Raw genomic sequence first — 20,998 nt, 5'->3', positions numbered from 1 at the left:
TCCGCTTCTTCCAGGCGGCGATTTTTCTCCCGAAAAAAGGCGGGTCTGCTGTTTCCGCTTCTGTTTGTAACGTTACACGTTCTGTCGAGTCCCTTGCTGCAGCATTACCGCCCTCGCTGCGTTCTTCTCCTCCAAAACCGTTCTGCACTCTTCGTCGAACCATTCGTTCCGTCGATTCCGTTCCACGTACCCGATGGTGCTCTCTGCTGCGTCGTTGATGGCTGCTTCCACTGTACTCCAGCAGTCCTCTAGAAGAGCCTCATCGAGCTCGCCCTCGTCTGGCAACGCGGCTTCGAGATTCTGCGCGTATGTTGAGGAAACATCGGATTGCATCAGTCGCTCTAGGTTGTACCGTGGCGGTCGCCGGTACCGTTCATTGTTGATGACGGAGAGTTTTGGGCGCAGTTTGACCATCACCAGATAGTGGTCGGAGTCGATGTTGGCGCCACGATAGGTCCTGACGTCGATAATGTCGGATAAGTGCCGGCCGTCAATCAGAACGTGGTCGATTTGAGATTCCGTCTGCTGTGGTGATATCCAGATGTAACGATAAGGGAGGCTGTGTTGGAAAAAGGTGCTACGTATGGCCATATTTTTGGAGGCGGCGAAATCAATGAGTCGTAGGCCATTTTCGTTCGTCTGCTGGTGGGCGCTGAACTTACCAATCGTCGGTCTGAATTCCTCCTCCTGGCCTACCTGAGCGTTTAAATCTCCTATGATGATTCAGACGTCGTGGCTTGGGCAGCGATCGTACTCGCGTTCGAGCTGCGCGTAAAATGCGTCCTTGTCATCATCAGTGCTTCCGGAGTGTGGGCTGTGCACGTTTATTATGCTGAAGTTGAAGAATCGACCCTTGATCCTCAACCTGCACATTCTTTCGTCGATCGGTCACCAACCGATCACGCGCCTCTGCATATCACCCATCACTATGAAAGCTGTTCCCAGCTTGCGTGTGTTGCCGTAGCTCTGGAAGATGATATGATTACCTCTAAACGTTCGCACCATGGATCCAACACATCTCCTGTAGCGCTACGATGCCGAAACCGTGGTCCTTCAGTTGATGCGGGTGCTCCCAATGAAGTTGAGAGATCGGCAGTTCCAAGTACCGAGTTTCCAATCGCAAGTCCTTTTTGTTCGCTGGGGTCGTTGCCGTTGGTCTCGGTTCGTATTATTCGTATTATGTTGCTGATTTTCCGCTACAATGTTTTTTTACGGCTGGCTCGTAGGGCCTGACACCAACCCCCTACTTTCTGGAGAACCATAGTGCACAGTTGAGCTTAGAGTCCTTTTCTGGCACTTGGATGTAGATCAGCCGCCCCTAACATGGGGATCAGACGCTGTTGTGAGCCGCTCCTCCTGGAGAACACCCCCCCTTCCCTATCAGCCTACGACCAAAGTTCCCACCGGGGTTGGTTACCCGATCTTCCCTAAGGTTGCTCATAGTTTCCGGTCGGTACCACGTGGAGGTAGGGATAGGAGTTGCTGGACAGAGGCTAGTGGATCACAATGGAATCTGAATTGCGTAGCATACCCAGCCTTTACCGTGCTTGTTGTTAGGCATATAGGTGACAATAATAATACCAAAGGGTATAATTATTAAACGCTCACAGCGCAACCTAGCAATAAAAATCTGAAAACCTAATACAAAATGACCAAGTGTGAGAGGTTGTAAATATGGTTTGCTTTGGTGGATTGGGCTAAATATTTGGCACGGAACTACTAATATGCTGAATTTTACGTATACAAAGTACGAAATGTATTTTTTTTTATCAAAAGACTTTTTCAAGCAAAAAAGCAAAAAATATTGAACAATGAATGTGGTAGTATGCATTCTCCTCCCCCCAACCAAGGGTACATTACAAGTATATAAAATAGAACACCTTTACTTTATTGCCGAAAAACCTTGTAATCATGTCAAAACAACTTATGAATCATGCAGTGATATTTTACTATGGTAATCGAAAGTAAGCATCTTTCATTCTCTATTATTATTTTCAAGTGTTTTACGTAAATTAAAATTACAATAAAGTTCTGTTGTGAATCATACATACTTCGATAAGTTATCGCGTCATATCAACGCGAAAAGTAACTCGCCCTGTCGGTGAGAAATGATTTCATTAAATGAAATTTATTTAATTTTAACACACCATTTGTTTTTATGATGATTAGCAAATAAAGAACTACAAAAAATAGATAATTATTTTCAAAATTTCAAAGCAAATTATTAAACCTACTGACACTACTGATCAATTGATTCAAGTACAAGTTTCCTTAAACCGAACATTTGAATTTGCTTATTGAATGTTTTGTCATTATTTAATCCGAATACGAATACCTATGTTGATAACAACTATTGGGATGTTGCTCAAGATTTGTGAAAACATTTTAAACAGGAAGCCTCAAAACTCTACGGTGAAGTCTCTGAATGTATGTAATCCATTTGCTTTGAGGGAGGTAATTTTGTTTACGATTCTTTCGTAAAATGTTGACGAGAGAATTTTTTCACACGCCTCTAAAAAACTTCCTTTAGGAAGAAGTTAGGCGAACCGGCTCGATCATTTCCGTAAAGGCGTATTCAAAAGAATGCGAACACTTACCTTTCATCTTATTCGACCTACTTTAAGCCTAAAATATATCATCATGGTCATAACACACCAACTCTCGGTTGTCCTTATGTTTGCCTTTCTGTGAACGATAGGTAGCTGAAAAAAAAAAACACAATTATGGATAATGAAGACCGTTTCATTTGCTGAATATGTTTTAAATTACCCAATGCAGACCACGTCGAAGATGACCCAGCATCGTTGATTGGATTTATTTGCGGTTGCCGTCTTGCAAGTTGCACCTGAAGCTGAATCCCACCAACTGTCTTGCTGTGAAGCTGTAATGGTCAATATTTTATTATAGACACAGCAATGATAGCATATTCCCATGTCTCACCTCACTAATCGCTTTATCTGCCGATTCGGTTTTCGAAAAGGTAATGAATCCTCTTCCCTTTTCAATTTCCATGGAAATGTTCAGTATTTCACCAAACTCGATGAAATGCTTCTTGAGGAAATCTTCCGTCACCTTGTTGCCGGAAACATACACCGTATTGCCCGAACGCGGCTTGTCCCGAGGAGAATCGTTGTTGGCCTTGCCAGCTTGTTCCTCCTTGTCACGTTCGTTGGCAAACTGCTGATACAGATTCGGCGTACGCGCCGGATCCTTTTCCGTTGGCGTATCGGGACTGGACGCCGGATTGGCCGGCGGAGTTTCCACCGATGAAAACGATTGGTACTGGGCTCCAGGACTGGACTCTTGCTGGGAACGTTTTCGTTCCTGACCTGCATGGGAAAGAAGTTGATTAGGTCGCGCCGCGCCTTCACAGCAAAACATCAAATAATTACAAATTACCTTTGGGACGCTTGAAGGAGCTTTCCTGCTTTGCCTGCGGTTTCTGGATAGCCTGGATGGCTCCACTCTTGATAAGTTTCCGGGCAACCTCCCGAGCATCACGGGCATCGGCGGGCCGTTTGGGAATAAGATTCTTCTCCGGTTCCTGCTTGGGTGCCTTCAGAGCTTGTAGCGCTTTTTTCTACGAATGGAATTCATTTCCCGGGCGATCAGTGATCGATTATTGCAGCGTGAAGACAACCGGAAACCTACCTTTTTCTTCAGCTTGGCATATTTTGCTTGGAGCATTAGCTCTTCTTCGGTTAAATTTGATGGAAAATGGATGTAAACCATTATAAAAACTGTAAAATTTAGTAAAATCCGTCGAAAGTTCCCACTGCGTCTCTGTGATTCTGTTTGTAAACACGAGCGACTGTCAAACAGCCAATGTTTTCATAAGAGATGGTTGTATGAAAAAGCTTCGATGCAGTACTAGAATGGAAGAAATTGACGACGTCACGTTTAAGGTGATACAAGTTGCAAGCGAAGTTGCAAGGGACTAGATTAAGAGCTTGTTCACAAATGTCATAACGCTGAAGGGGGTGGGTGGGTGTCATTCACGGTGTTACAGCCCGAACAAATAAAAATTTCCCCCATAAAAGTAATGTTACGAAGGGGTGGGTGGGTGTCAGGAAAGGCCAATTTTGGCGTTATGAAATTTGTGAATGAACCCTAAAATTCCCAAGTATGCAAATTTCAAAAATACATAACTAGTAGGGGTGGTGGGGGTAAAGTGGACAGGTGGGGTAAAATGAACAGGATACAGTTTCATGGCTGTTATTGTTTTTCAAAATGTTTTAACGATTGAAGCTTATGCCTAAACATAAATCATTATACCACAAACTTATTTAATAAGTTTGTGATTATACTTTTGCTGATCTTGGATAATACAATCAAATAAACCTCTTCAAAATGACAAAAACTTTAAAAATCACGTGAAAAATCGGAAATGATGTAAAATCGGCCTATTATAGCTAAGGTTTTCCCCTAAGTTATTTTCAAATTATTACAAGTTTTACACCCTAAACCAATAAAGACCACGTAGAAGAATATATTTGAACAAAATAAAAGTTTTGGAAATAATTTTAACATAATCAGACCTTGGGGGTAAAATGGACAATCGGTTCAAATTTCACCAAAATTTCATATACATTTTGCAAACTCCAGAATCATCAGCCGTCATATATATCGTGAGATAGTTGAAGTAAAAAGTTATAAAAAAATATTTTATATCAACAAAATATAATTTTCATCCAAAACAGTGCTTGTTTTTTACACTATTTTTACAATAATTTTTTGAGTGTGTTTCAAAGTTTGTATTAAAAATTTGAAAACAACAAAATAAAGATATCGAATGAAATTTGAAAAAAGATTTATTTAAAAACATAGAAATAATATTCTGTTATATAACTTTTAACGACTTGTTCATTTCACCCCATCGATTTTCCATTTTACCTGCACCGATTTCTTTCACGCTATTTTGATGTAAGTTTTTATGAAGAAAATAATCATAGAAAACAATATTTTTTTAAATGCAATCCCTTACAAGATTTATAGACATTACCTTCCATGTTACTCGGGAGAGAAGATGGATTTTGTCGCATTTCCACTGGAAACGACCAAAATGCTTAGGTTGCCCACTTTATCCCCTATACTACAATACATTCTATTACCAACAGTGAATTCTACTGTGATTGTATGGTTATACACAGTTAGAAAAAAATCACCGACTTCGGTAATGTTTTACCGAAATCTCAACCGTTAAGTTTGTTTTACAGGAAAAGCTCGGTAAAGGTAGCAACTTTTACCGAAGTTCGTTATTGTTTGACAGATAAACGATAACATTTTACCGAAATTTATTAGTTTTTTTACAGAATTTCGTTAAAAATCCATTACCGAACGCTCAGCGGATGAGATTTCGGTAAAAATTACCGAACGCGATTAGCTGTGTACGACAATACATTCTATTGTACATAAAGTTTAAACAATATCAAAGCAATAAAATGTATGGTTTGTGCACAGACAAACTGACGTGTCACTTGGAACGAAGCGCGCAAATGAGCAATCGCCAAAGAGGAGCAAAAATGATTAGCGCCATGAGCGAGAGATTTGCGAGCTACATAATATTTGAATAGTCCGTTAAAAAGGGGAAATGATGAAAAGTGTGTAGAGTGAGATGTCACTTTGTCTGTGGTTTGTGTTTCAGATTTGTTCGATTAAAAATAGGTTCTTAAATTTTTAAATTTTTACGATACTTAAAAACTCGTATATTGTACTGTAAAATGTTCATTTAATTACGATACATTGTATTGTGCAAAGTCATATGCTTTATTGCTTTTGTTATAGGAAGCAAACGGTAAAGTTATAGAATGAAGGTAGTGAGCTGGATTTTTGTATGGTGAGATGATCAATTCTCCATTTCTGTAATGAAATGGTGCTAACAGCGTGGGTATTATGGAGGGATTCCACGGAGTCATGTCAGTCGATCCTGAGCGACCATTTCAAAAATATCTGAAACTTTGCACAGTTTTTCAATTTCATCTAAATCGCCATTTTTCGATATCAAACCTTCATATTCACTCACGACTAACTTTTCAAAAGGGTGTATGCGAAAATAGTTCAAAAATATTCTAAAAGCTGTACAGCAAAAATGGATTGTTCGATTGTTATGAATTTTTCAGCAAAGTTCGATAACTAAATGATGATTCCTTAGAAAATATACACCGTAAAAAATTTCTTTTTTTACTTTAAAAAATTATGATCTTTGTCACAAAAACTCAAATATCTCAAAACCCTATCTTTTTACCAACGTCAATTTTTTAGGGAAAATGGCCCATTATATCAGCTGTCTACCATAAAATTTTGGTGATGGTAAACTGATAAACAAAAAAGTTATGACATTTCAAACATTTCACAATTTTTACATTTAGTAACAAAAAATTTTTTTTTTCTGTGTAAATTATTTCGAGAATTATATTTTGATGCTGATTATATTGTAGAGGCTACCGCCTGAATAAAACAAGTTGTTTTCATGATATTTTTGTTTGTTTATTCATAATTACTATAATATCTATTTGAAACTTAGACGTGATCCAGTGTTGTGATCAAAAATGTTGAGAGTGTCATACTTTTTATTGTACGTGACTGGTGAAAAAATCCCTTGATAGTGTTGAAAAGCTGTTGATCATAAGAAAAATGGAATTAAACTTATTTTTAAGACGAAAGCTGCATAATAAAAGTTTTATATATACGCGTATACGTCTAGTTGAGCTGCAAAAAAATACCTCTTAGAGAACAGACTTTATGATCGGAAGAATGCGAGTAACTTCAACAACAACAAATGCATGAGAGGTACATACCACAGACAAACAGACGAAACGCCTAGAACAATTTTCGTGAAAATCCATCGCCCAGTTCACACTACCACCACCTGGTGGAAATGTTTCACGAAACACTGCGTTGTGCAATATCGTCATCAGAAGGCGCTAATGTGAAACGTCAAACGTAAAGAAAAACGATGGGCACTCTTCTGCTTATGAAAGCCACAACCAAGATTCAAAATGATCGTTAAAGGCGTGGTCAATGAAAATTTCGTCAGTGTTACGTTTGTTTGTCTGTATACATACCATGACAATGCACACGAAAAAGCAAAAAAAAACACTTCCGCTATGGATATTAAAAATTTTATAGTAATTTTTTTCTTCAGCTAAGCAAACAACACTAAACTAGTCAGTTGAAACTAATAAATGATTTTGTTTATTATAATCTAACGAACAACATGAATAGTCGCTTTCTCAAAGGTCTTCAACTCAACGCTCTCTTGTAGACCAGTTGATGAAAAAAAAATATTCGAAAGAGTTTCGATATCTCACCGAAAGCACCATAGATAAATTGAAAGAGACTGGTTATGCCCAAATTGAATACAAATTTACGCATTTGCACGTCCTGCCGTCTAGACTTTGACAAACGAGCCATCTGTATATCATCGGTAAAGCAGGGCGCAGGAAGTTCGAAAACGACAACAACTGAGAAATTGCCAGAAGTGCTAAGTGCAGAGAGTCATGCCACCGTACCATCAGCGACATCTGTTTAAACAATTTAATCACGCCCCTTTTCAAAAATGCTTTGAAATATACTTCAACATCTATACCCATTTCAATATTTTTAACGTTGCAAAACACGCTTTCAACATTTATCTTGAAGAAGAGGGAAAACACTTGTCCTCAAATGTAACAGCAAATTAATGAATAAACGACTAATGCGCGGAGGGCGTGATAAAATCGGAACATTACTGTACATATAATATACATAATACATAATAAAAACAGCTTGTTTTACTCACGCAAGGCCATTAACAATAAAATCAGCATCAAACTGCGATTTCCGGCCGAAATAATTTACACTAAAAAAAATTTATTACTAATTGTAAAAATTGTGAAATGTTTGAATTGTCATAACTTTTTTGTTCATTAGTTTATCATCACCAAATTTTTATGGTAGATTGCTAATACAATGGACCGTTTTCCCCTTAAAAATTACGTTGGTAAAAAGATAGGGTTTTGAGATATTTGAGTTTTTGTAATAAAAATGATATTTTATAATGTTAAAAAAATATTTTTTTTCACAGTGTATATTTTTTGAGGAATCACCATTTAGTTATCTAATTTTGCTGAACAATAAAATCAGCATCAAACTGCGATTTCTGACCGAAATAATTTACACAGAAAAAAATATTTACCAAATGTGAAAATTGTGAAATGTTTTAAATGTTATAACTTTTTTGTTTATTAGTTTACCATCACCAAATTTTTATGGTAGATTGCTAATACAATGGACCGTCTTCCCTAAAAAAATTACGTTGGTAAAAAGATAGGGTTTTGAGATATTTGAGTTTTAGTGACAAAAATGATATTTTTTAATGTTAAAAAAGATGTTTTTTCACAGAGTATATTTTCTTAGGAATCACCATTTAGTTATCTAACTTTGCTGAAAAATTCATATCAATCGAACGAACCATTTTGGCTTTGCAGATTTTTGAACATTTTTGAGCCATTTTCACATACACCCTTTTGAAAAGTTAGTCGTGATTCAAAATAAAAATTTGGTATCGGAAAATGGCGATTTAGATGGAACTGAAAAACTGTGCAAAGTTTCAGTTCAATAGAAAATCATGAATTAAAAAAAAATCCTTAATTTTGATGCTGTTGCTTGGAATCGCTCTAATGATTTCTTGACTAATTTTATGCTATTTGAGCAAAAGTTTGGGTAACTGTGTTGTTGTATTATTTAATTCTTGCAACTTTGACTTATTTATTTCTTGCAACTTAAATAATTTTAAAAATCAACCATGTGGTTTACTGTTTTTGTCAATCTTTTTGCGTGTATAAAAGTAACTGTAAAAATAACTGTTATCAGAGTCATAATAGACTCCTAAAATCAAAAAATATTTTCCCGATTTTCTTGTATAGCATGCTATTCTGATCTCGATAGATTTTTTTCCGAACAAAATATTTGACGATGTGTACTGGAACAAACTGCAAAAAATGAAAAATAAAAATATTTGTACAGTAGACGTTCGATAACTGCAACATGTTTACGTTTCGCTTAGCGAACAAAATTCGATAACTGCAACGTCAGACAGGCGTTAACAACCCATCAATTGACGTTAAATGAACGCAAAATTCATTCGACCATTCATTTGGGCTAACTTGGCGCATCGTTTTGACGGATAGCGGTGCGATAACTACAAATTTGTTGCACTTACCGGACTTGCAGTTAAAAAGCATTGCAGTTAAACCGTTTGCACCGACCGAACGTCTACTGTACAATCAGGCCATGAAACAGTTCAAAATTTTTACTTTGGAAATGTTGTAACTTTAAGTTAAGTTTAATACAGCCTTCTTTGACTCGTTATCTTTTGATTGAGACTAATATTTTATAAATTAGACGCAAATTGGCGGATATGTGAGCTTAAACATGCCATGTGGGGGGTAGCCCGAACTTTTGATTGGGAGTGATCGGCGGGCATCTGTTTCAATAACCATTTTAAGATTATTTTAGTCTTTTTTCTGCAGTTGACTCTCAGCTGATTCATCCCGTATCTGATTACAACAGTGATGAAAGCACTTATTTGCATTGAGAGGGTGGATTTTGCTTTTCGCTGTCATGGAAGGGTTGTGTCATCAGAATTGGAAATAATAAAAGTCTTATTTCTGTCAATGAAACTCAAAATATGTTTGATCTAGATAATTAAATTAAAAAATCAAAATTTAATCATAAATTATTTAGAACAAACCAAACATATTTGATATAGATCGTGTTCTTATGCGCTTGCTTTCATCCACTTTCTGGGATCGTTCCTTTTCTAGTATAAAGTCTCTCAGTTCTATGGTTTTGTCGAAAAGTTGCTCTGAAAGAATAGAAAGCAACATTAACAAAATTATAAACTTGACCAAAAATATATACATACTTGTTAAGAATAGCCTGGAAGGTGCATTACCACCGTATTCACTGGGTAGAATATTTTGGGGAATGTAGGGATATACGGTATCCTCTTTTTGATGCAGGTGAAATATTTCCAGAATTTCTTTCTTCATAAAGGGTTTAATCATAGCCACAATCTTATCGATGAATGGAACGACATTGATCAAATGCACTCCCTTCAACCGGATGGGTAAGGCTTCTTGTATGTAATATAGGAAGTTTTTAAGAGTAAATATCCCAAGCTTCGGGAAGTGACCCAAGTGGAGTCCATTCATATCAATGACCAACAGGAATCCTTCGGTGCAACCTTCCTCCCATAACGCCACATCCACGCACATAAAAGCTCTAAAAACAATGAAGATGAACATAAAGTGCATAAACATGGAATATATTGCATACTTACAGTTTCAAAATTGTTGCTAAATTGAACTTTGACGCGTCTGAATCTATTATTTTAGCAAGAAGCACGTGGTATCCCATGGGCGTGAGATCTGGAAGAATGACTAACGACCTGTAAAAACGGAATCAATATATTTTAGACCACTTTTTTAGCAAGTTCCATCATTTTTAGTGTATCCACAATATAAAATTAAATTCTAAAAAATAAACAATTCTTTAAATACAAAACAATTCATGTCGCTTTTCATCATATCATGTTTATGGCCAAATGCTAAATCAGTTGCTAAAATTTTTACTGGAAATCAATCTTATAAGCTTTTACTACAATCTGGAAGATATTTCTTTTGAAGTTCTTAAAAACTTCAGAATAAACCTTTGGAAAAATTGTTCAAAAGTTCTGGAAAAGTTTAGTTCAATTACGAATATTAGAGATACATATAGTTGAAAGAGTTGGACTCCGCAGAACTCTACGATCGAATAAAGTTCGCCGTAACACGAAGTTAACTATCTACAAAACGTTGATTAGACCGGTCGTCCTCTATGGGCACGAAACATGGACCCTACGTGCAGAGGACCAACGCGCCCTTGGAGTTTTCGAACGGAAGGTGTTGCGTACCATCTACGGCGGATTGCAGATGGAAGACGGGACTTGGAGAAGGCGAATGAACCACGAGCTGCATCAGCTGCTGGGAGAACCAACCATCGTCCATACCGCGAAAATCGGGAGGCTACGGTGGGCGGGTCACGTCATCAGGATGTCGGATAGCAACCCGACTAAAATGGTTCTCGAGAGTCATCCGACCGGTACAAGAAGACGTGGAGCGCAGCGAGCTAGGTGGGTCGACCAAGTGGAGGACGATCTGCGGACCCTACGTAGAGTGCGGAACTGGAGGCAAACAGCCATGTACCGAGTGGAATGGAGGCGGCTACTATGTACAGCAGAGGCCACCCCGGCCTTAGCCTGACCGGTAAGGTAAGGTATAGTTGAAAGAGTCCTGGAAAATCTAGGATGCATTTCTTGAAACGCAAAGGTTTTCTAATGAAATTTATAAATTTTGAGGAATTTCTGATTATTAAGCTTGTTGTGAAATTTTTAAATGCACATTCTTCACGGTATCTAGGTATCAAAACAAAACAAACAAATGGAAAATCTCACAAATTGTTTCCAATTTATTTCCAATTATTTATTATTTTAGGTGTTTCAAAAATGCTGAAAACATATATAAGAAACTTTTGCAAACAAAGATTGGCTCAATGATGTGGAGTGATAATCTGGGTGCTTGCCAAGAGCTTCATGGGATCCCGCAACGGCTCTGGCCACAGCACTAAGGGGATTCAGGTGGCCAAAAATCGAAAATTGACTTCAATTTGAGATTCAGGTTCGGTAGCTGGAAGAAGACTTCTTGGACTAGTAAACCCTAGAATACTAGTTTGCTAATCCTTATACTTATCGAGATATTGGCAGCAGAATGAGACCATTGCCAATTTTTGGTAAAATTAATGAAATGTTCAACTTAGCATATCTTCGGCTTAAATGAAAAAATGTCAAACTTGTAAAGTAGTTTCTAAAAGCTTGCTTATAAACCTTTCGAATGACGTATCAGACTTAGAAATGTTGATTGTTAAACTATTAAATGATGCCTTTTCAAAAAAATAAAAATTTTCCTATACAAACCGTTCCATACAAAAAAAGTTTCGCTGAGTTTCGCTTCGGGATGACTTCTATGTCTTTGTTTAGGATCCCTGGGAGGCATTGAAATCAAATTTGGCTGCTACTAGCTGTTATTCTGCAATTCCAATCATGTTGTCGGAGATGATTGAAATATTACTACCTACATAAAATCACCCTATTGGCCTATAGACTGTGTATATAGAGACATGCAAAGACGACTTCTTTTGATTGTTGCTCTTCCTCTTCGCCAGGCTTTGTTTTCATAATTTTGCTGGCGTGCTCGATAGGTAGCCGATTTGACAGTTCGATAGGTAGATTTGGTTTCACTCTTTGCGGGACTGTGTTATAAACAGACTGTATATTGGACATTAAATACCTCTGAGGAAACATTTGGTCGTCATGGCCACTTTTATCGGTAGATCTATCATAGTGCAGTCTGAATCTGGTCTTGGATCTCTTATGCCGTTTTTCTTTATTATCCAGTTCCAACCTGGGTTGGAACTGGATCAGATCACAGTTTCAACCCCAACCCGACTTCGGTTTCGCTTGTACTAAAGTTTGTTTGACGTTGTTTGTTTACGCATTTTCCGCCAATCCAGTTCCAACCCAGGTTAAAAAAGAAAAACGGCATTAGCGAAGCGTGTTTTTTCGAATTGGAATCCACTTTGTAAATAGGAACTGAAATCCTTAAACGCCTAAAAGTATGCAATGCCTTTGTAATTTCATGCTGTTTGAAACTGCCGTGTTGAAACAACCTGTTCAACATATGTTTTCCATATTTTTCAGGCATAAACCCTACACGGAGAAACTGAAAAACACAAAATTAGGTACTTTTAAACTCAATGTTGAGTTCTTTTTCATCTCCCTTTTCATGCGCTCTTTCTATTGTTGTCAGAGAGTGAAGAGAGAAACACCTCAACTTTTGCAGTTCCGTGCGTCAAGCCAACACTGAGTTCCTAGCACAGTACTCAACTTTGAGTGAATACAACCTAGTTAAAATTTCGGTTGGGTGGAAAAAACTTAAAATTAGGTATTTTTTCACATGGAAGCAAGCGGGAACAACCCAACAAAAACATCGATTCCATCAACTCAAAATTGGCTTGACGCACGCAACCCCGAAGTTGGGTGGAAAGAACTCACTTTTGGGTAGTTTCGTTTCTCCGTGTACGAATAGGAGCAAGACATGATAAAATTGACGCGAAAATATTTTTGGCCACCTGTTTGTATGAAGCTGCCCCATAGTGCACAGGTTTACCTGTTGCCAAGGGTAAAAAGTTTGAACGGCTTGCCGGTCACACTTTGCTCTGGAAAGTAAATTATTATTGAATGTTGAAATGTATTGTTTTGCCCTCTCTGTATTCATGGAGATAAGGTATCTTTTCATTACATTTTCAATTCAAAAACTTAATAATAATAGATTATTAAATTGGAATAACTTCGACACAAGTTGAGCAGATTTTGCATAAACCCAAATGGACGTGCGTTCCTTGCTTCGTATACTAAATAGGGAGTATCACATTCTTATATACATCATTTACCCTCAGATATAGCCATATTTGAAGAAAATTCTACTGCCATCCCCTATTGAACATACCCACTTATTTCTGTCACGGTCGCCATGTATGTATGAAGTGTAAGCTTTGTACAGAACATTAACCTTCTTCGTACATCAGCAGGCGCCTAGGCAGGTGTTCATTAGCGTGGTTTTTTTTTAAATCGTTTTTGCTCCATACCGCTTATTCGATTCGTAATCAGATTCTATGCCGTCTCCCAAAAATTGAGCTTACTTGGTTGAAAATTGAGACTGCACAAGCCCTTCAAAGTTTGTATGGGAATTACTATGGGAAAACGATGTTTTTCATTCAACCGACCATAGTATTTTCCCAAGTGCCCTAGAGTGTTAGTTGGTACTTCTAGGTTACTCTATCAGCTACAACTTTTCCAAAGATTGCATTCAAATCGCATGCCCTATTAATTAGTTATCGATTTTTATCCAGAACTAGCTGTCCCGGCAAACGTCGTACTGCCTGCCTACTGTGTTTTTTGACATGCAGCTCCATATGGACGTCCCCAGCGAAGCCATTTGTATGGGAGCCCCCCGTTCCAGAGACCGGAGAGGTCTCACACCAAGCTAAGAACCTTCCCTGGTCCCCAAAATACCCACACACAAAATTTCACAGCGATCGGTTCAGTAGTTTCCAAATGCATAACGGTCAGACAGACAGACAGACAGACAGACAGACAGACAGACAGACAGACAGAAATTCATTTTTATATATATAGATAGATATACATAGATAGAAATCTTTACTCATGATGGGTAAACTATTCGGTGGGCATCCCTGCATTTTGCAGTGAAACATAGTAGCCATGATTTCAGTGTGCTATCTTTGGCGCCATATGCAGCAATGCAATGTTGTCTGCTGGGAAACTGGAGGATCACTGCAGTATGTTCTATATGTCATATTAGAGTAACATTTGCGGTTTCTAGTTTGAGACTTATTTTCAATCATGTTTAGACAAAACATAGTATGTTTCGTATGTTTATAATTAGTGGAATTTTGGTTTTCTGCAGTACGATGCAAAACATGTGTAACATAAACCTAATTCATTTTTTTGAACAGGGACATGCTACACTACCGATCATAGAAATGTAGAATCGATTTTTATTACCTACGTAAAAAATATACTCCTAACAGAATCTTAGTTATGAATGCATATTAGACCTGTTCACTTTGAAACTTTTTTTCTCCGATTCTCCGTGACACATCCAATTATCAATCCACATGTAAAACCAAGTCTTCAGTCCAAAATTGAGCCAAATTGGGTTTTTAAATTAAGAAAAATGTATCGATTTTTTTATTTTAAACAAAAGAGCACCTTTTTCTGAGCCACTATGATTTTTTTCAGATTTTTAGAACTTTATTTTGGTACCTAAAATCAATTTCAAAGAGATTTTTTCAAATCACCTTTTGACAGCTGAGTAACTGTTTGACAGCTCCACTCAGTACAAAATGCGACGAGGGGTGATTCGACAAATCGCTCCCACACAAACTTCAAATTGATTATTAAATAGGTTCCCGGGCACCAAAATTCATGAAAATTTGGATTTCGGCTCAGTTTTGCATGCAGATTCAGAATATGGAATTATCTCAACACCGCTAAAGAAGCCAATTGATGAAGATTTAAAGGTGTATCAAATCGATTATGTGTTTTTTTAGCCGTTTTCACAGAAATTTACTCAGAAATTCACAAAATTGCTCCGAAAAGATGCCGGAGATACCGTTAAGATATAGTTAGAACAATGCTCTACAACTATGCCGAAGACACTTTGGTGTTTAAATTGCGTATTTCGAAGTTATTCAACAATTTTATTTAAAAAACCACGAAAAAACACGATATTTTTACGATTTTACATATAAAAGTTATGTAATTTTACATTGTATTACGTGACTAAATTAATTAGCGATTACTCCTTTGTGTAACGAACATTTCGTCCATACATCGTTTTTGTGTAGGAATTCGTTTTCATTGACTAATTATCAAAAGTATGTCACGTTGATACTAAAAATCGCACAGAGTTACCAGCACGAATTAAAACAAAGTTACCCATGATTAAGGGCGAACGGGACGGTCGAGGAAATATCCGCCATTGCTCTGTTGCTACTAATATGGTAATCTCAGATTCTACTTCATATTATGCAACAAAAACCTATCATTGTGTATGCTCACTTGCAGTGCATATGCTGATTGGTTTTCAGCAGTGGTGCGAAGTGTCAGTATCAACCGACATTTAAAGCTGAAATTGAGAATGGTAACCACTCATTTTTCCATTTACTATCGGAATATCAATTGAATAGCCTCTGATCATTCAATTGACATCAGCTCCAGCCTCAGTCAAGGCACATATCATTCAATTGATCCCCAGCTAGGAAGCATAAATGTGTGGTGTTGTAGGTTCAAAGCTTTTACCATCGTTGATGACGTCAAACCCGACATCAACCTATCATTCACCTATTTTTATTTTGGCCACCAAACCCAACTTAGACCCAATAGTTGATCAATGTTGGCCCAACAGTGGCCCAACATTCGATAAAAATTGACCCGACTTTGACCCGACATTCGACATTTTTTCAGTCTGGCGGAATTTTGCGGGGTTTTTCGTGTTTCGAGTTAAGCTACTCATTCGAGTGACAATTTATTCAATTGACAAGGATTCGCTTCTCATTTGATAGGTGCTCTGATTGAATGAAATTGTTTTGAACATAACTAGAAGGAAAGATGACTGAACAGATTGGTTGGTTAGTGTTCAAATGAATGAATTGAATTTTTGCAACACTGGTTTTCAGCATCTTCAGTGCGATAGAACTCGAGATTACCATCTTCAAAATTGCGAGGCAAATTGTTAGAAAGAGAGGCAAGATAGGAAAAATAACACGGCGACCCGTTTCACCTTAAGACGTCATGCCATTGTATTCTAATGTCTCTTGATTTAAGTATCAGAAATGGTGCAGATGGTAAGGCTCGAGCTTGCGGATCAGAAGATCCCAGGTTCAAGCTCAAATACATGATAAACTTTTTTTTTTCTTTCTTTGTAGCAGTTAGGATGATGAATCTGCCATGACTGACACGCAATCTCCCAAAGAATAATGATCGGGACCTGCCAATTAAGCCCATTCCAGGACTAGCTAGATATTTAGTTTATACTTGTTGACAATAAATCGTGTCGACGATATCAGCTGGGGGAAATATTGAGCATCTGTTTGATAATGATCAATTTAGCTATAACAATTCAATACGATGATGGAACTGCTTCTGGATGCAACAGACAACTGTGGGTGGAGCTTACTTGTAATCTATCCACCCACAAATCAGCACAACCACACGATGAAGGGAAACTTCATTCTTACTATGCACTCTACGGTTCCGAAACAATGCTATGATGCCAAATTGCAATGAGATGCAGTGCGTAGTTTCATCAACTTATAGCAGAGGATCGAGACGCAAAAAAAAAATGCTATTCCAGGACTCGAACCTTGAATCTTCGAATCCACAATCTCATGCTCAACCAACTGCGCCAAATTTAAACTGATGCAGACGAGACAAAGAAGTGTAATGACGTTTAACCTTCCGTAACTCGCGCGGTTGACTACCTGCGTCAGCACCACGCTAATGCTGAGTATAAAAAGCGAGATTTTTTCAAGGTGTTGTACAAAATACAACAGCGCGATTGCTCGAGGGTTAAAGCATGGGTAACTTTGTTTTATTTTGTGCTGGCAACTCTGTACAATTTTTAGTATCAACGTGACAAACTTTTGATAATTAGTCAATGAAAACGAATTTCTACACTAAAATGATGTATGGACGAAATGTTCGTAACACATAGGAGCAATAGCTCATAAAATTAGTCACCTAAAACAATGCAAAATTACATGACTTTTACATAAAAATCGTAAAAATATTGTAGTTTTTGGTGATTTTTTAACGAAAATTGTTGAATAACTTTGAAATACGCAATTTAAACACCGTAGTGTCTTCGGCAAAGTTGTAGAGTATTGTTCTAACTATATTTTAACGGTATTTTCGGTACCTTTTTGGTGCAATTTTCTGGATATTGAAGTACATGTTCGTGAAAATGCTCGAAAAAGCACAAAATCGATTTGATACACCTCTAAACCTTTATCAATTTGGCTCAATTTTGGACTGAAGCCTTGTTTTTGCATGTGGATTGATAATTTGATGTGACACGGGTAGGTCAAAAAAAGTGAACAGGTCTAATGCATATACATATATACATGTATATAAAAAAAAATAAAGGAATATGTTACCACAAAATATATGATTATGTATAAGGGCCGATTTTACCGAGCATAATGCTCTTTGAGCCGCTTCAATGTATATACTGTGATGAATATTTGATACTTGATATTTGTTGTCTTTCCATATCGTGACAGATATCAGTCCGTTCAAAACCAAACATAAAAACCAACAATAACCACACAAAATATTATCCACAAAAATCATATCAAGCCAATTTTGAATCATATCTCAAAACATGTATCATGCCATGTCACAGAGTGTCATTTAATTTTAATTCTAAATTTATGAATATTTATCGACTATTCTATTATGTTTCAATAATTTGTGATATGTATGTATAAACTTGAAAAATTCTTTAGAAAAATGAAGCGTGTTTGAGTTTTTGTGTTAAAATAAGATGAATACTATTTATTTATTTTGGTGCAAAATTCTTTAAAACTACTGATTTATAAGGCGCAATAATTTTATCGGGGTACAATAGTCTATTTCACCGTAAAAATGATTGGCATTAAAAGTTATGATCACAGTATGGCAATTAGGCGTTAAAGTAGCTTGGTAGAATTATTGATGCATGTCGTTTTTCGCAGTTGTCAATTTTTATTATTGACATTTTGAAACTTAATTATTTACAGTAATGAAACATCTTGATTGCCAAGGCACTGTTTTCTAGAATTTGTTGAAAATAAATAATGCAAAACAACCTAAGATACATAATTAAGTATGCTCAGATTCATATAGAACATGAACATGACATCTCAAAGATGTTGCGCAGGCTCCACCTTCTGCGCTTTTTCAGTCGTATAGTAGTCTGAAAATCGGTTTTATTGATTCAAACCAAAACTTTGTAACTGGTCATACTGGAGTCAAAATAATTTCTATTAGACATGTTTTATTACTTGGGTACCGTAATCCGGGGTCAAATTGATCACTTTAAAACAACTTTTGCGGATAACATTAGTGACAATTCAAATATTGCCAAAAGAATTTCTGTAAAATCAGTACCCAGTGGATCTCCATCAAACCATGTGACAGAATTTTGCTCAACAAGTTTAAACTTTTGGTTAAATTAATTAAAAATCAGAAAATTGAGGATGCCACTTTGGGGCGAAATTGATCAGTATACAATTAAGCATTGGTTAAAAAGATAAAAATCCTTATCGACTTAGTTTTGCTCTTCTAAACCCGAATAACGCGTCAAAACTCTAACAACTAGTGAATTTGACACTTAAAATGCAAAATTAAAATTTGAAATTCCCTTCTTAACGCCTAAGGGTAGGCAATTTCGTTTGAAATAAATGATTTTTGTTACAATAAATGACTTTTTCGTCAAAAATAGAACTCTTTTTAACTTATTCATATTCAGAACAGCTTCATAACTTTCCAACCAAGGTTCCACAAAAAATGTTAAAACAAAAAAATTACGGGAAGTCATAGTGGCAATAGATTGTTTAGAAGCAATGATTTTAGCTAAGTGAGAAATACATTACAAATTCTTAGAAAAATAAGGCTAAACTAACTTTTTTCTAAACAAATAAAAGTCTGAACTCATCTCTAGACATCTATGAACTAGTTGAGGTAAGAAGTTTGAGATCATTGCGACGCTTAGAAGTTCCTGGTATGCAATTACAATGTAGTACCCAAATGATCAATTTCACCCCGCTGATCAATATGACCCCGGTTTACGGTACTATGTATATGACAATGACAATTTACTCTGCTTTTCCACTTTGAGATACTTACAGTACATCCATTGATCGCTGTATAGGTGCAGCGAATATATCCCTGTCGTTGAAGAAATCTTTATAGCTGGACCGGAACGTATAAAACGCCTCGGCAGTCCGTTTGGCTGCTTCCATGTCGTACTCATTTGATTGAATAAACTGAATCATTTCAAGCTCTGGAAAAACAAGCACTTTACTTTTCAATTCGTGAAAAACTAATACTTTGCTTAGAACAACCTGATACAGGTGGCAAATGTGCCTGGGTTTGCACCCACAATCCAAACTCCTTTACATCTTGCTTGCGAAGGTCCGGAAACTGTTTGTATAATTTCTCAACACTAGCGTAGTTAACCACCTTCATAGTAATACGAGAAAAGTGCACGAACGTTACTCCCGGGGGAATCAAAGCTGAACTGACTTAATTAATAAGAACTCTAATCCCAAGTAGACTTCGCCTAGTCAGTCTAGTACGTAAAACGTGGGACATTAAGTCGTAAAACCGATGTGCGTACTCATTTTAATTGAAGATTTAAAAGGTATTATTACACAGTTTTTGTTTTTGCTAACTATAATACGGCACATTTGAACAGATGATTATCTCGTGGTGTCGTTCATTGCCATACAACGAGTGACAAGTTTTTCCTCACTCGCGCCTGCCTGGAACGTATGTATGGTGGAACTTTGCACATGTTCATCGCGGGAATAGAATCAGGTGCATTTGTGTATCATATTGCAATGCTAAATCAAGCGTATAAAGAAAAATTTGAAAATCTCATGATTGAGATTTTTCAATGGTGTTTATTAACTTGCAAATCTTATCGGTAAAAGAAATATGAATGAGTTAGCTCATGATTTTACTCATCACTTATTTTATTAGTGTGATTGTAATATAAACGGGGTGAAATTAATCATTCGCTAGTCAAATTGCAATTCCATATTAGCAACTTCTCACGTCGTTATGATCATCATTTTCTTACCTCATCTAGTTCATTATGTGCCTGCGGTATATAATTCGTGAATGGTGGCCTCACAATTGCGGGGCCCATATAGCCGAGGCGGTAAACGCACGGGTATTCAGCATGACCATGCTGAGGGTGACGGGTTCGATTCCCGGTCGGTCCAGGATCTTTTCGTAAAGGAAATTTCCTTGACTTCCTTGGGCATAGAGTATCTTCGTGCCTGCCACACGATATACACATGCAAAATGGTCATTGGCAGAGGAAGCTCTCAGTTAATAACTGTGGAAGTGCTCATAGAACACTAAGCTGAGAAGCAGGCTTTGTCCCAGTGAGGACGTTACGCCAAGAAGAGGAGAGAGGAGGAGGCCTCACAATTGCATCTCCAACGTGGAGCTCCATCGTCGATATCATCAAAAGCCGATAGCGACAGAAATTCTGGAGCGAAAGTGGAGGTGGGTCGGCCGCACTCTACGCAGGGGCGGAAATGAAATCTGCGAACAAGCGTT

At 37.2% G+C, this 20,998-nt stretch overlaps 2 protein-coding genes across 2 annotated transcripts; both read right to left on the bottom strand.

Annotated features, from left to right (window-relative positions):
- Nucleotides 1-1,973: 1,973 nt before the first annotated feature.
- Nucleotides 1,974-3,814, bottom strand: LOC109414219 (negative elongation factor E). The gene is made up of 5 exons (XM_019688015.3): nucleotides 3,652-3,814; nucleotides 3,400-3,580; nucleotides 2,941-3,329; nucleotides 2,770-2,881; nucleotides 1,974-2,702 (listed from the first exon to the last, which is right to left on the bottom strand). The coding sequence occupies exons 1-5, from the start codon at nucleotides 3,730-3,732 to the stop codon at nucleotides 2,626-2,628; spliced, it is 840 nt and encodes a 279-aa protein (XP_019543560.3). The 5' UTR covers nucleotides 3,733-3,814; the 3' UTR covers nucleotides 1,974-2,625.
- Nucleotides 3,815-9,660: 5,846 nt separating this feature from the next.
- LOC109414269 (alpha-tocopherol transfer protein-like) lies at nucleotides 9,661-20,250 on the bottom strand. Its single transcript, XM_019688089.3, has 5 exons — nucleotides 19,771-20,250; nucleotides 19,553-19,709; nucleotides 10,325-10,432; nucleotides 9,908-10,266; nucleotides 9,661-9,847 (listed from the first exon to the last, which is right to left on the bottom strand). Exons 1-5 carry the CDS (start codon nucleotides 19,892-19,894, stop codon nucleotides 9,723-9,725), a joined length of 873 nt encoding a protein of 290 aa, XP_019543634.3. The 5' UTR covers nucleotides 19,895-20,250; the 3' UTR covers nucleotides 9,661-9,722.
- Between the last annotated feature and the right edge of the window lie 748 nt (nucleotides 20,251-20,998).

Source organism: Aedes albopictus, chromosome 2 (assembly GCF_035046485.1).
Source record: "Aedes albopictus strain Foshan chromosome 2, AalbF5, whole genome shotgun sequence".
Taxonomy (NCBI): Eukaryota; Metazoa; Arthropoda; class Insecta; order Diptera; family Culicidae; genus Aedes; species Aedes albopictus.
The sequence above is the reverse complement of the archived record's forward strand: the minus strand, read 5'-3'. Positions and strand labels throughout refer to the sequence as shown.

Bases quoted from the DNA above. Each gene is read 5' to 3' on its own strand.
- LOC109414219 (XM_019688015.3), bottom strand. From the start codon at position 3,732: ATGGTTTACATCCATTTTCCATCAAATTTAACCGAAGAAGAGCTAATG. The intron at 3,581-3,651 runs GTAGGTTTCCGG...TTCCATTCGTAG, and splicing joins ATGCCAAGCTGAAGAAAAAG to AAAAAAGCGCTACAAGCTCT. The intron at 3,330-3,399 runs GTAATTTGTAAT...TTTCCCATGCAG, and splicing joins CTCCTTCAAGCGTCCCAAAG to GTCAGGAACGAAAACGTTCC.
- LOC109414269 (XM_019688089.3), bottom strand. From the start codon at position 19,894: ATGAAGGTGGTTAACTACGCTAGTGTTGAGAAATTATACAAACAGTTT. The intron at 19,710-19,770 runs GTTGTTCTAAGC...TTGTTTTTCCAG, and splicing joins ACATTTGCCACCTGTATCAG to AGCTTGAAATGATTCAGTTT. The intron at 10,433-19,552 runs GTAAGTATCTCA...CCGTTTTTACAG, and splicing joins CAGCGATCAATGGATGTACT to GTCGTTAGTCATTCTTCCAG.